Source organism: Leuciscus leuciscus (genome assembly GCF_965113295.1).
Source record: "Leuciscus leuciscus genome assembly, chromosome: 14".
Taxonomy (NCBI): domain Eukaryota; kingdom Metazoa; phylum Chordata; class Actinopteri; order Cypriniformes; family Leuciscidae; genus Leuciscus; species Leuciscus leuciscus.
The window spans coordinates 33660080-33675934 of record NC_138738.1 but is presented as its reverse complement, the minus strand read 5'-3'; the positions used below and the strand labels follow the sequence as shown (position 1 = coordinate 33675934).

Below are 15855 nucleotides of genomic sequence, written 5' to 3'. Positions count from 1 at the left end.
TTTGATTTGATTTGATTCAACTTTATTGTCATTACACAAGTACAGGTACAAGGCAACGAAATGCAGTTGTCTGTCACTGCTTGATCTCGAGCATGTCGGGTGACGAAAATTACGAAAATTCGAAAAAATGTAACTGAAAAAATCAACAAAATACCAGATGCAGACATGTTATTATTTTCCAAAAAGCAATTAAAAAAAATAGGCCATGACGACTTTTGGGGATTGCCTCATAGGGCCGTTTCAAGTAGTGGGGGGCAGATGGGCTGGGGGGCCAGTCAAAGGGGTGCGGCGGGCCTGAGTCGGCCCGCGGGCCTTAGTTTGGTGACCCATGCTTTACATGCTCAGATGGATTACATAACACATTATCATAGCATACAAGCACATGCATTTTGGCAAAGGTCCATATTGGGTTTTCTAAATGCAAAGCAGTTTACAGGCAAGTGTGTGCTTGTTTAGTGTTGGGCTAGTGCAGTAGTAAATAACATGGTAATTTACAACCTTTCATTAATTAGCGAATAGCAGTTTAACATGCATTGCAGTGACAACAAATGAAGAATTAAGAGACAGATTGAGATGTAGGGTGAGAGAAATGCACCTGGAAAGTTCTTCTGCCTGTTAGGATTATGTTTAAAAGGGTGGGGATTCTTGCCTTATCGACTTTTGTCTCCATTGTTTTCATTCCGGGGAACTCGTATCCTGATCTCTTGTTTTTCATGGGAATTTCTCAAAAGACTTGAAGGTACATGGCTCGGATTGTATATCCATTAGAAATGACTCATCGCCCCCTGGAGAAAACATTATGTAATTGCAACATCAGAGCACAAGTGCAGCACAAAAACAAGACCAATGGAATGTTAGGAATATCACAGCTGCTTCTTTGGAAAGTCTTACAGTGAAGTGACACAAGGTCAGTATATGACAGTTAATACACCACTACACCCCTTTTTACACAATAGGAGTATTATTTAAATGAACCCTCACAAAATGCAACCCTCAACCCAAAACAAAATGCTTGTGATATAATTTAATAATGTGACATTGTGGAAAACCTGGGAGGTGAGGAAGTAAAACACAGAAGTTACCCAGCTTGTGTGTGAAGAGTCGAGGCTGGTGTTATATATCACCAGTAGGAGTCAGTAGTAAAATTAACCAAATAACCCACACAAGCAACTTCAAATTTAAGAAATATTCCAAGTTTAGTACAAAGTTTATTGTTCCAAGTACAGTAAATTTATCGAAAGATGATTATTTATTGAAAGCATCAAATCTTGGCTGATAATGATGCAAGAAATGTGTCCTGGAAGGGTGGCCACATTTTGTTGTGGACACAACTAAACTTGTGGGAACATGGTAATATGTTGTGGCCATGAGATGGATACGATTAATAAAATACCATTTTATTTAAAATAAAAAACACCTGACAGACAGTGTGGCATTAATACATAGCTACGTAATTAGTTGATTTTACACATTGCTCTAACGAAATAAGCCTCTAATTTTTCACACTTTTTCTAATTCTAACACCTTTGCTGAGACACCCGAGTCTCATGGGAACGACTCTGTTTTTGTGTTTTTAGTCTCTACATATTTACGGCTAAACCCACACTCCATTATCTTTATTGGTTGAAGTGCTTTTTTGTAGAAAAAAGCATTTCATTTGACCTGCTTTCCATTTAATGATTCTAAATTATTGGTTTTTACAGCATGCAATTTGTCTCCTTTTTTTTTCTTTTTTTTTTTGAGGCACCCAGTTTAATATTTGAGTTTCTGATAACTGACTTTGACTTACCATCTTATCACCTTCACTTTCTCATAGTTTCTTATATTGTCATTATCTTAACAGACCCTTTTTTAAAAAAAGTTTTGTGTGATGTTTCTCAACCTACACCATGATTCATATTTATTTGCATTTTAGGATGAAGATCTGCTGTGACAGATGTGGAGAATGAAAAGGTACTTTGCATGGCCATTATGCCTTTGTCTTATTTTGTATAATAGTTTACTTGTCAGTCTCTTAAAAGCCTGCTTTTGGCTGCTTTCTACTTTCAAATGGGCCATCAACTGAGAAAAATGCTTTTTGCTCTATTTAGAACATGTACCAGCGAGGACTGATGGACCATGATAACCAGCCAAACCCTGACCCCTTGGAATACTGTTTAATGGAATGATTTGTAACTACAGTGTGGTATTTCAGTTAATCTAGCTGGTGTTTTCTAGAAAGTATTTGATGAGTTTTGTGTTTTATCTGAAGCTGAAATTGGGTTTTGCCAAAACAGTTTCTGTATGAAGTATTTGATATTTTAAAAGTATTTGTCTTTAGTCTAAGAAAAATACTACATGATAGAGATTCAAGCAAATGCTTGCATTGCTTTCTTCCAGTGTTGGGGAAAGTTACGTTTTAAAAGTAATGTTACAATATCGCTTTACTCCCTAAAAAGTAACTAATTGCGTTACTTAGTTACTTTTTCCCACCTGGGCTGGGTTTGATTGATTGTTTTTAACCCCTTCAGACAACAAAATAGTTATATTTTGGGCCAATGTAAAAGTGCAAAGTGATGAGTAAATGCATGCACACATTTAGTCTAGAACTACAATAACCATCATGTTCACACAGCGCACACAACACCTCTTCACTTACTCCCAATTTCTCTCAACAAGGAGAGGTGTCATTCAATAAATGGGAAAACAAAGTATCTTGCGTTACTGTTTTGAAAAAGTAACTGATATTCTGTTGTAAATTTAAAAGTATGCATTATGTAGAAAAGTTAAAGGCTCAGGGAAGGAAGCGGGAACCGGCAAACATTCAATGAAACTTTAATCATAAAATAAACAAACACAAACTAAAGTGAAGCGGCAGCCCCTCATGGACGACTGCATGTATACATAACAAAACACAGCGTAAAATCCAGGCCTGGTCCTCTCTCGTCTTGCACTGTCGTCACTCCTCCTTTTATCCTTCCGGATCTTCTTCCGTAAGACTCGACACCGGTGTGGCGCTCACATTAGCAATCGCTCCGTTCCCACAGCTCTCGGTCTCGCACTGCTTGCCACATGTTACTTTACTAGTTACTTGGAAAAAAGTAATCGGATTATGTAACACGTGTTACTTGTAATGCGTTACCCACAACACTGCTTTCTTCTGAATTAATTTACTGTAGAAGTACAAGATCTTTTCTATTGGTTTTTTCCAGGTTATATTATTTTTGCCATTATTTTTGGGGTTTATCATAGTTAACATACTTCTCAACCTAATAAAACACTGATTAGCATTTTTCACACACCATGCAGCGAGAATCTCAAGAAGTGTATTTAGCCTATTAACAATTCCATTCTCATATTTTATATATTTAAATAATTCATGCATGTGATATACAACAAACTGCCCCTTCAAACCTTTTGTCTCCTGTCTCAATTATTTTATTACTCTTTCTCTCTCTCATTTGACCGAGCTCTGTGTCTAAAGTCAATGTCTGCATTATTGATTTATCATAAAATGAAAAATGCCTTGGATTCATTCAATATTGATGCCTTTCTTTTATCCTTTTTACTTTTTCTCTAATTTTTGATGTGATCCTATGATCTCTTCTTTACACTTTTCCTTTCTCGAAGACCAAACCCTTCCCCTCCCCTCATCTTATAGTAACCCCAGAAGCAGTGGATCTCCCTGCTGGCTCTGCTTGTTGAGCCGAGCGTCTACTGTACTTGTTATTGAGATTCCCTGCTGACAGCCCAGGTCTGGGAAACCTATGGAGATGGAGGGATTCTGGTGTACCTGGCACTGCCATGTGGGAGGAAGGTGGGAATCAGTACTTACAGCATGTCATGAAAATAATTTATTACCTTACAACCTCAAACACACATCATTCCACAGCCACACACAGCCCTGGTGTAGATTATTCATAACTGTGAGAGAAAATCGCCTGTGGTTGGCAAGCTTATTTATAAGGCTTCACATTCCTTTCACTGATATAAATTTGCACAATATATGAAACTCTTGGCAGTCTTTTATTTGAGCTTTGAGAATATGGGCTATAGAAGCCTGATAAAGCCACACTTAAAATGGTTGGGATGTCATTGTCTGAATGTCAAATATCGAACATAGTGGACTTTATTTTAAAGATAACACAAGCAGACTTATTAAGCTAATCATTTCACATTTCAAGTTTCTTAGGTATTTAATGATAAAGCTACTTTGAGTCTCATTGAAATGTGTTCAAAATGAATGTCACAATGAATTCTATTTAAAAAAATAATATTTTTATGGTCAAATTCTCGCTATTAACTAGTTGCTTATTAGCATGCATATTACTAGAATATTTGCTGTTTATTAGTATTTATAAAGCACATATTAATGCCTTATTCTGCATGACCATATTCTACATCCCTTAATCCTAATACCTAAACTTAACAACTACCTTACTAACTATTAATACGCAGTCATTTGGAGTTTGAGGCAAAAGTCGTAGGTAACAGTTAATAGTGAAAATTGGACTCTAAACTAAAGTGTGGCCAAATTTATACATAGGTGATACAATGTCTTTGCTTCCATCCAAAATGTTGCTTAAGTGAAAAAGGTGGTTATATTTAGCTGGCTTGTAGCAGTGCACGCCGTTTAGAAAAAAACAAACAAAAAAAACAACAACCTTGAGATGGCGCAAATGCCACATCAATGTGACGTATGCCATAAAAGTTCTGCGACAATACTTTGATTGACACGATTAGGCTTATAAATGTGTTAACCATAATCACAGTAAAATGGCGTATGTTGATTTCGCAATAAACAGGCATGTAAACACTTGAATTGCATCTGTTCCAATCAGACCAAAGTGTGCATGTGCTTGTGATGTACACTGACATTTTCATACGCAGATTCGTAAACATAGTGATAAAGAAAGCATTACATTTTTGGGTGCTTAATAAATGCACCTTAATAAAGCTCATGTTGAGTTCATGTTGACAACATTGTGCGACATGAATAATCAAAGTCTCTTTCAGGCAAGTCATTTCACTTGGCGCCGGCGGCCATCTTTGAAACGCCTCTCAGGCAGCTATTCCAGTCATGCAAGTACAGCTCCAATCTATTTGAATGGGGAAACTATCAAAAATAAAATCATTTTTAAATAAAATAATTTTCAGTCCTAGGCACGTTTCAGAACAATGAGACCTCTAATAAGTATATAGATGCCTCATTAGCGGCTATATGTAAGCTATTCGCCATATTGGAACAGTCAAAGCCGGTCCGTGAACATTTGAGAGCAAGTTGACTAAGCGTCAGCAAACGTAGTTAGATGCATATATGATTATCTAATTATAAAACACAAACCAACACATTCTCACTAGTGAAAGGTTATCCCATTTCTTCAAGGATTTAAATCTTGGCACATTCATACTATCTAGAACAGACTTTTTTAGCAGTTGCGAAGTAACTACTTAATCTAAATATTAAATATCTATTCAAGAGAGTACGATTTCAGACGCAGCATGACTGTTTCCTTAGCAACCAGAGCTTCTAACAGAAACTGCAGTGACGCAATGACTCTACCAATTGCCGATTGGCTCTTTTATTTAGAAGGCGGGACTGATTCCGCCATATTGTGCATTGCACTTTCTTTTTAAGTCTTTGTATGTCTAAAGTCTTTGATATAATGCAGTATATTGATTGCAATGAAGACATTTTGGGGCGCATCACCCAAAAAAAAAAAAAGAAAGAAAAAAAAAAAAAGAAAAAAAAAGTATTAAAACAGTCAGTAGATGACCAACTATATTTGAGTTCATAATTTGTGCTGTGCATATGAGGTATGTGAATAATCAGAATAATGAGTGAAGAGGTTTGCTTGTCTCGTGTAAATATCTTACTGCGATTAGGCCCTTTGATTATGGGAAATAATCACATTATTGGTGCACACTGCCATCGTGAGGACATTGATCATAATAGCAACGAGAGACAGGAATAATAAAACTCTTGTTCTCTTTCATGCATCATTTGTAGTTTTATATATATACTTGCTCACACACATATACACGCTCACGCCATTCTGTCTCCCAAGGACTGCTGGATCTGGTTCCACAAGTTATCTTAGGTCACAGAGGGCATTGGTAACAGTACAACACACACACACTACTTGTTGGAGGTGATTGTATTTGACAGCTCAGAGGCGTAGGAGAGAGCCGGACTGAGGTTGTGACAGTCGGATCTTGTGGCAGCATTGATTGCAGGGTAATGGGTGCGGCTCACAGCCATCGACCGGCTGCTGGGCTTCATCCGCCTACAACTCCCTTTGGGCCGGAGGAGGCAGACAGACAGACTTTCCTTTCCTGCTTGTGTCAGATTGTGCTTAGAGAAACAAGGTGACGAGAAAGGATGCATCTCAGTTCTAAAGCTAATCAACAGAGTTCAGGGTACTTCTAAATCTGTCATAGTATTGATATTTTTCACAAGTGACAAGACCTACAGTGCCCTCCACAATTATTGAACCCCCTGGTAAATATGATCAAAATTGGCTGTAAAAAATAAATCTGCATCGATTATCCTTGTGATCTTTCATTCAAAAAATGTGCAAAATTCTAACCTTTCATTGAAGTAAAAGAATTGAAAGTGGGGGGAAATCACATTATGAAATAAATGTTTTTCTCCAAAACATGTTGGCCACAATTATTGAAACCCCTAGAATTTTTTACGAGTAAAATATCTCTGAAGTATATTCCCATTAATATTTACCTTTTTTAGTACACCAGGGTGACTAGGAACATGAAACTGTCCAGCTATGACTTCGTGTTTCACAGGAGTTTAAATATGAGGAAACACAAAGGCCAAATCCCCTTAATCATCCATCACAATGAGTAAAACCACAGAATACAGTTCTGATGCGTAGCAAAAGATTGTTGAGCATCACAAACTAGAAAGTGGCTGTAAGACAATAGCTAAAGAATTGAAAATCCCCATTTTGACCATCAGGGCAATAATTAAGAAGTTATAACCAACTAAAGATGTTATGAATCTGCCAGGAAAAGGACGTGTGTCTATACTGTCTTAATGCACGGCGAGTATGAAAGTTTGAGTGGCCAAAGACTCTCCAAGGATCACAGATGGAGAATTGCAGAGATTAGTTGAGTCTTAGGGTCAGAAAGCCTAAAAAAAAAAATTATCAAACAACCCCTACATCCCCACATGTTGTTTGGGAGGGTTTAAAAAAAAAACCTCCTCGCTCATCCAAAAACAAATTCCAGCAAATTTAATTGTCAGACACGACTGGATCTTCAAACAACACAGGGTTCTGTGGTCAGATGAGACTAAAACAGAGCTTTTTGGCAGCAAACACACTAGATGGGTTTGGTGAACACAAGGATAAAAAGTACCCCATGTGTACAATTTAATATACCATTGGATCTTTAATGTTGTGGGCATATTTTTCTGCTGGAGGTCCTGGACTTCTTGTTCAGATACATGGCATTGTGGATTCTATCAAATATCAACAGATAAAAAATCTAAACCTGACGCCTTCTGCTAGAAATCTTATAATGGGCCGTGGTTGGATCTTCCATCAGGACAACGATCCAAAACAAACATCAAAATCAAAACAAAAATTTGTTGTGGAGCACAAAATGAAGCTTCTGCCATGACCGTCTCAGTCCCCTGACCTGATGAGTGGAGTGAACTGAAGAGGAGAAGCACCAACATGGATCTGGGAATCTGAAGGATCTGGAGAGATTCTGTGTGGAGGAATGGTCTCTGATCTCTTGTCAGTTATTCTCCAAACTCATCAGGCATTATAGGAGAAGACTCAGAGCTGTTATCTTGGCAAAAGGAGATTGCAAAAAGTATTTAATAAAAGGGTTTCAATAATTGTGGCCAACGTGTTTTGGAGAAAAACATTTATTTCATAATGTGATTTCCCCCCACTTTCAATTCTTTTACTTCAATGAAAGGTTAGAATTTTGCACATTTTTTGAATGAAAGATCACAAGGATAATCGATGCAGATTTATTTTTTACAGCCCATTTTGATCATATTTACCAGGGGGTTCAATAATTGTGGAGGGCACTGTACAAAGTTGGAAGGTTTAGCTGGAAGGAATGTTGCAGGAAGGTTAAGGACATTTTAGGAAAACAGTTTTGCTGAATTGATTGTAAGACTTTGTCATTTAGTAGTTTTGGAAGATCATTCGGTTTATACTGCAGGGTTTCTGCGGGTTTTAATTCACCCTTCTACAAATTAAAGCCTCAACAAAGTCTTAAATCGGAACAGAAAGTCTTAAATTCATAAAGTCGCAAAAGATGACTATCTTCCTCTTTTTTTTATTGTTTTGTTTTCCCATTGAAATATATACTTGAGATGCAAAATAACATAAGATGTCTTGATTTTTGAAACTGAAAAAAATTTAAAATGATTTTAAAAGCAGAACACATGTCAGTGGGGTATGAAAACTTATTTTTTATTTTAATTAATTAAGTAGATTTTTCTGAACCAAGCCGTATGCTATTTTGCTTAGTAAATGTACCTTCATTTAAGAATCTTTAAACATTTGCAGTGGCATCAGAAGGAACAGTAAATGTTATTTCTATGTTATAGTGCTTGGGAATTGGCTAATTTTTATTTATATATTTTGAAAAATTTATTAAAAAGTAATGGAGATAAGTTGTAAGTTGTATTTTCAAACACTAAAGTGTTGCTATTAAAACTCATTGTGTTTCTCCCAAGACATTTACATTTAGAAAACATATTAACGCATTGTTTCATTACATTTTTAATTAAAATTAATTTCTTCAAAAGGTTTTTACAAAGGCCTTAAATTAAAACCTGAAGAAACCATGTAGCCTAGTGAATTTATGAAGACAAAAACACTTTCTTAATGAGGATTTTGTCTTGTTCTCCAATAAAAATATTCTTAAAACTAAATAAATTCGAAATAAATTCTGCTGCGCCAATATTAAAAAAACTTAAATTAAGATATTTTAATGAAATATGAGAGCTTTCTTTCCCTCCATTGACAGTCCACACAACTACCACTTTGATTCTTCAAAAAATTTCATAAAGAGATCGTAAAACTAATCCATATGAATCGAGAGGTTTAGTCCAAATTTTATGAAGACACTCAATCTCTTTATATGATGAACGGATTGAATTTAAGCTTTTATTCACATATTTTTGACATTATTTTATTTATTTTTACGTGAACTTGAACTAATTTTAACATAACTTTTGATCTTAAAAATGTATTAGTAAACGTTAACATTAACTAAGATTAATAAATGCTGTTTAAGGCTTGTTCATTGTTAGTTCATGTTAACTAATGTAGTTAAAGGTGGGGTAAGCAATATTTGAAAAACACTGTTTGAAAGTTGGTCGACCGACACAACAACAAACGTAGCCAATCAGCATTAGGGGGTGTATGACGGTGGAGGAGAGAGAACGAGTAGGGAGATTTGAAGAAAAACTGTAGAAAGAGAGATGGCTGAGAGACATTACAATAGAGAAAAGCTCATTAGAATATCACTGTAAAATGGAGGTTTATGATCAGGAAAGAGCTTTAGGACACGCATTAATATTAGAAAAGCTTTCCAGCGCTGGAGAGAGCTAAGCGGGAATGCCTGAAAAAAGACAAGGAGGTTGCTTTGATTCCGCTCCATACGTGAGTAACTGGTTTTGAGTGTCATTGTTTGTCTGGAGCTGCTGTGCTGTTGGCAACTAACAACAAACTCTTGTTTGTATTTACTCTTGTGTGTTCGTTTTTTTTTTGTGCAACCTTGTCGTTCACTCATCATCTTCACTTTATTTTTCATGAAGCATTATTATTTTTGCGCTTTTGCTACGATAAATAGACATTCACTCTTGCATTGTGTGTATAAAGGAGGCCAGCTAGTGAGAGTTGTGCAGGCTGATGACTGATAGAGAGTGCAGTGTTTACTGTTTAGCGTCCTTGTTAGTGCACTCGCCTCGCATGCCAGTACGGGAGAATGGGGTCTCTGCGTTACAAAAGTGGGCATTTCTAAATTTGGCCTCGACCACTGATCTGGTAACTCCTATTACTATCCTGCAGAGACCTATCCCAGACAGCAACATAGAGTCGGCCCAGATCCGGCCCACATCTGGTACATGTGGATTCCACAAGGCCCAGATGTGGGCCGGATCTGGGCCGACACTATGTTGCTGTCTGGGATACTTTGCGATCGGGGTTCGAGACCGACTCAGATCAGGGTGGTTAGGATTGGAGGGTGAGCTTTGGAGGCGGAGCAATGAAGAGAGGGGTGAGTTTGTTTGTGTTGATTTCAAATATCAACAATGTTCAGCAACAAATCTGAGAAATAACATACTACAACTCTAACAAAGGTTACCAAATGAAACCTCATTGTAAGTCATACCTGATTTTTTTGCGTTGTGGAGGTCAGTCATACATGATGCATCAAATCACATGATATAAATAATTTATTTACATTACAGCGAATAAAAACGAAGAAAAATAACATCACAAGTATGTTAACCTATTGTAAATATATAATACATAACCAAGGAGAGCCTTGGAGAGCTCATTTTTTTCTATGGTGTCATAGACAACAAATACAAGGCAACATGTGGCACACCGCTCCAGTCATCCATCCATCCATCCGTCCACACTCCTCTTTTCCAGACTGTTGCAACCCCAGGGAAGAGGTGTTTTTGGCTGTACGCTCTGACGATTTGACGAAGCTGACTGCCTGTTCTCTTTCTCCATGAGCTTTACTCAAGCCTGCAGGCCAGGTGGAAGAACCACTGCAGGCCCGTCCCATGAGGCCCATCCTCTGTGTGCATCCTATGGGAATCAAGAGACGAGAAGGTTTGCACACTGCCATGAGTCCCGCCTCAGGTCTTACACACCTGTCTGGATAGGGGTGTGTGTTCCCACAATTCCCTGGGGCCTTTCTCTTCTGTCTTTAGCACATGTCACTCTTTTTTACTAGCACAGTTTAAGGGTTCGTCAGATGAGTCTGGTGGAGGCCCGCAGGGTGTTTTCGGAGTTGAAGTGTGGAACGTTTTGTTTCTGCCGTGCTATCCGATTCCCACGTGGACATCTTCTGTAAACACACACAAAAAAGTTTTATATTCCCAAACTTGTAATGAGTAGCGTTTCTGTGGTTTTCTGTCAAAATTAAAGATTGATGGTTTAACGACAGCCATAAATATTAGTGATCAGTCACTGTAATTACCACAAGGACCCGGCGTTAAGGATCTGTCCCTGCGTGACTTCGCCACTTCCTGTGGAGTTTTTATTTTATTTTTATTTTTTTACCAACTGACTTAATACAATTTTGGTCGACTAAAGGCTGATTTAAACTTCAGCGTCGGACCTACGCCGGAGCCTCTACGCTATAGACTACGCATTGGTTTTCATTTATACTTCTGCGTCGTTGTCCTCATTGACGCGCAATTACACATGCAGAGTCCGCGTAGAACTGACGCGTTGGTACATTTTTTGAGGAGGTGCACGTCAGGATACGCCGAAGGGTACGCGTGCTACAAACAGCCTACGACGTAGCTACGGCGTGAGTTCGACGCAGAAGTATAAATTGGGCTTAAGCCTCTTCTCATCGACTAACATTTAGTCGACTAATAGGAGGCAGCCCTATTATTATTAAATGAATGTAAACAAAATAAGAAATATGAATATTGTATTATTATTAATATTATAGCTGTATTGATATAATCACAAATGTTTTGAACAATTTGTGCAGCCCTACAAATAAGCACAGCAAACTTGGGCTTTTAAAAAACCACTGCAATTTTTCCTAACAGAAAAATCACATTTAGATTTTAGATTATGGCTGTCAATAAAAAATGAATCAATTAATCAAATTAAATAAAAATAATCACATATCAATACTTGCTAATAAAGCCCCTAAAAATGATGAAGTTTTCAAAGTCTAAGACAGTGGGCCTCCCTTTTGACATAACTGACCCAATGGTTATCATGATTAACTTCACGATTACTAGTCAGATCAATCAAAGCCTCCTCGTCTTGTATAGACAGTGCGTCACTTTCTGCTGGCTTGAACTTGAATGGATTGCGAATCCACTCATCCTGGATTGTCTCTTGTCAGAAAAATAGTGTGTGAATTGCTGACACAGACCCCTCAAGTGTTCAGCGACCAAAGGCTGAATAGTAACCACTGACAGCCCTGTCTCTTTCATGAAATCAGCCAGCGTGAGAAACATGTCCAAGCATCCTTTCTCCACACGAGTGGCCCATAGATCCAGCTTTCTCCTGAACGAGGACACTTGCTCATATGCCAAAAACACATTGCCCTGCACTGATGTATTAAGCGTGTTGAGCTTTAATCAGGTTGACAATTTTCACAGCTTCATCGAGGACACTCAGAAGATCATTTGGCATCTTCTTGGCAGCTAAGGCTCGTCTATGGATTGTGCAGTGGGACCACACGGCTCTCGGGGATACTTCTTTAACTTTCGAGATGAGACCACTGTGGCGGCCCGTCATTGATTTTGCCCCATCACTGCATATGCCACGTTCCCAGTCTATATCGTTCTTTCTCACAAATTTGTTAATTGTTTTAAAAATCTGTTCACCTGTTGTGTGGGTGGGCAAAGGACAACTAAATAGAAACTCTTCTTGAATGTCCATGTTTTAACAGCTGAGCGCAGCTGGCCACATCGGTGGATTCGTCAATCGGGAGTGTCTGAAGCTGTCTAACACTTGCTCCTTCACATCCTGTGCCATGTCTGAGATGTGCCGACTTATTGTGTTGTCAGATAGTGGAACAGAATCGATCTTAGAAGCCGCTGCCTCTCCTACCATCAGAGAACACAAGTCTTCCGCTGCCGGCAGAATTAACGTCTTTCCAATGGTATGTGCTTTGCCTGCCTTGGCTATAAGCAATGCAACGCAATATGAAGCTTCAGTGGCCTTTCCATTTAATTTGACAAAATCTCCCACAATTTTTTTTTTTACCTTGAAAGCTTTGAAGTTTTCTGTGGAAAAATTCTGGAGGTTTTCCTGCTACCTCGACATGCTTGGTTTCAAGGTGTCGCCGAAGTTTTGCGGGTCTCATGCTGTCATTAGACAAAATCTCCTAACAAACCACACATAAGGGTCGTGGTTCATCAACTTGTCCTGTCCGCGTAAATCCTAACCTCAAATACTGATCATCATTTCGTCGTCCTTCAAATTCAGGGTTTGGAATCGGGGGGTCTCAGAAATCGCTCCATTGTATTAATAGGCATATCTGTATTGCCGGGCTTGCCAAACAGCAGCGAATTCACAGCTACGGCATTCTGGGTGAAAATTTTTTATCTTATTTTTGTCTTATTATTTTTAGTATCGTTTAAATAAAAACATAATTAAACTCAATAATTATATTTTAAACTAATTATTAGGCTATAATTTCTACCACTCTTCGGGCCTCCCCTGGCATGCTCTGGAGAAAGTAATGCATTACAATGTTGCATTGCTCACTTAAAAAGGTGATTTAATATGCTTTTTTAAACTTTTTTATGGAAAGTAATGTTCCTTTTTCATTCCTTTTTCTCACCTGGACTAGGCTTGCTTGTTTTTTATTTTATTTTTTATAATAATAAAAAAGTTATATTTTTGCCAACTGTAAAGGCCCTTTCACGCCAAAAGTGAATTGTATAAGCCTCAGGCTGAAGTAAATACCTCTGCACTTACTCCCAATTTCTATCAACATGGGGACAGGAGAGGTGTCAGTGAATAAATGTTAAAAGTGTTAACTCTTTCCCCGCCATTTGTGAGAAAACGCTTCCCCGCCATTGACGGAATTTTCCGGCTTTCCGTGTTTTCACTGTTATACAGTAGGGGGCTCTATAACGCATCTTCTGAAAGATTACTGAATCTCCTGATCAAAACACGTGTGAGGAAGATGCAGAAAAAAGCGATATCATGTAATTATATGCATATGTAAAATAACGCGATCATCAACATTAAACAGCATATAAATCAAAACTGCCTAATGTTACTGAATGAAATGTTGATGCAGGATGAGCATAGGACTGTGAAGCTTTAGGGGTGTTGATGGTCTACTTCATCTGTGTTTTGTTGTTCATTCTGAATCCGATCTGGATGTAGTCTTTGACAAAAACACGATTTTCTCAGCCTTTTCCTCAAAATGTTGCTTTTTTAATGAAACTTACCTGTGTTCAAGTGTTGATAAAGCTAGAATAAAACTTTTTATTATTATTATTATTTTATTTTTTAATAAGAGAGGCTCTGTTCTTTCTTTTGATATATTGCAAGTTCAGATATTCAAACAAAATATTCTGGGGGCCATGAAACTTTTGTGAAAATGATCAAAAACGCTGGCGGGGAAAGAGGTAAGTAACTCATTACTTGAAAAAAGTAATCTGATAATGTAACTTACGTTACTTGTAATGTGATACCCCCAACACAGCTTATTACAGAATTTACATACGGGTCAGTCAGTGGCATGATTACATGCGTTCATTTTTCAACAGTTTCTTTTGCATAATTAATTGTACTACATTCATGCGTTAAGTTCAGCTCTAAACATATTAAGTATAAAATGCACAGAAAAAGGCAGACGGAAAGACAGACGAATGGAAATCAGATACTGGCAGACACAGGCACTTGCTGTGGTTTAAATTGTCTCATTAACAATTTCTCTCACTTCCCTAGCAGCTCGGCAGGGGAAACCTTCCACCACAAGGAATTTTTATTATATTTTCCTCTTCGCTTTATTAAATGTCATGTTTTGCATAGGGCAGAGTGCGCCCCTGGCTCTTAAATTGGCTCGGAGGCAGCAGGGTACGCGGGGGACACTGATTCTTGACCAGACCAAAGCTGTTCCTGTTTTAATTAGTTCCATCCTCTCGCTCGCAAACATTTAGTTTTACACAGTGAAGAGAACCTTTAACTCACTGGCTGTACGGGTTTAGAAAACTAATCATCTACCAAGTCTTAAAGCATTACATTCACAGCCAAAAAATAACTTTTTGCCACACCAGCAAATGACGGTTGAATTGAGAAAATTAATGGCCATACATATTTATTAGCAGCCATGAAACTGTTTTGTGCATTATTTGAATTAAATTATTTTTTTTTTTTTTTTTTTTGCAGTGACAGTCTAAACCATTTTCTCTTGCTGAAACTGCACAGTGAAGACAAAATATTGATTATTTCTCATAATTTTGTTTATGTGAGAAGTATCCCACATATACTGTACTGTTCAAACCCATCCATAAACCAATTAATGCTAAATCTAAATATTTTTAAATAATAAAAGAAAAAAATTACTTTAAACTTAAAATGATCAAAATATCAAATATAAAAAAGCTAATTCAAAATATTAAAACATACTATAAATAGTATATAAATAATACTAAAATATTGCAGATTTTCCCCCATTTTTGATTTAAATATTCATGCATCACAAGGTTAAAGTGTCACAACCCTCCTGTTTTAGCACTGGTCATTCACACCAGACAGAATTATATTGTCCAAAAATCGACCAAATTATATTGTCACTCTAAATGGGTGGGGTTTGTTATCACTATTAACTTTATGACAAGTTCCACCCGCTGTTTGGAACACGATCGGAAAAGAAAAATAGAGTTGGAAAATGCAAGTACTGTAACATTATTGAGGAGGACATTGTAGCTAATTTATTATCCATGCCGTTTTCAAGTCTTAACTTTTAATTAAATGTTTTAATTAATTAGCAAAGGAAGACCTACAGTACACAAGAACTTAACTCTTTCCCGGTCAGCGTGTTTAAAAAAAAGTTTCCAGTCAACCCCAGCGTTTTTGATCATTTAAAAAAAAAAAAAAATCATGAAATGTATCATGAATAAAATTTTTTTTTAATCTAGTTTAATGCATTATTTTTTAT

General features: G+C 37.3%; 3 protein-coding genes across 4 annotated transcripts in view; 1 reads left to right on the top strand and 2 right to left on the bottom strand.

Annotated features, from left to right (window-relative positions):
• The window catches only part of iqcb1 (IQ motif containing B1), a 364203-nt gene that overhangs the window by 39179 nt on the left and 309169 nt on the right, over positions 1 to 15855 (bottom strand). The window lies entirely within an intron of this gene.
• Positions 1 to 15855, top strand: part of tspeara (thrombospondin-type laminin G domain and EAR repeats a) — a 197696-nt gene that overhangs the window by 75793 nt on the left and 106048 nt on the right. The gene's annotated exons all lie outside the window — the stretch shown is intronic.
• The window catches only part of tmeff2b (transmembrane protein with EGF-like and two follistatin-like domains 2b), a 66270-nt gene continuing 60820 nt past the window's right edge, over positions 10406 to 15855 (bottom strand). The window contains exon 9 of one of the 2 annotated variants that reach the window (XM_082189880.1): positions 10406 to 11046. In XM_082189880.1, the coding sequence (XP_082046006.1) occupies positions 10953 to 11046 (94 nt within the window). In that variant the 3' untranslated portion in view covers positions 10406 to 10952. Of the gene's footprint in view, positions 11050 to 15855 lie in introns of both variants that reach the window. The other variant, XM_082189879.1, reaches the window with a different exon arrangement.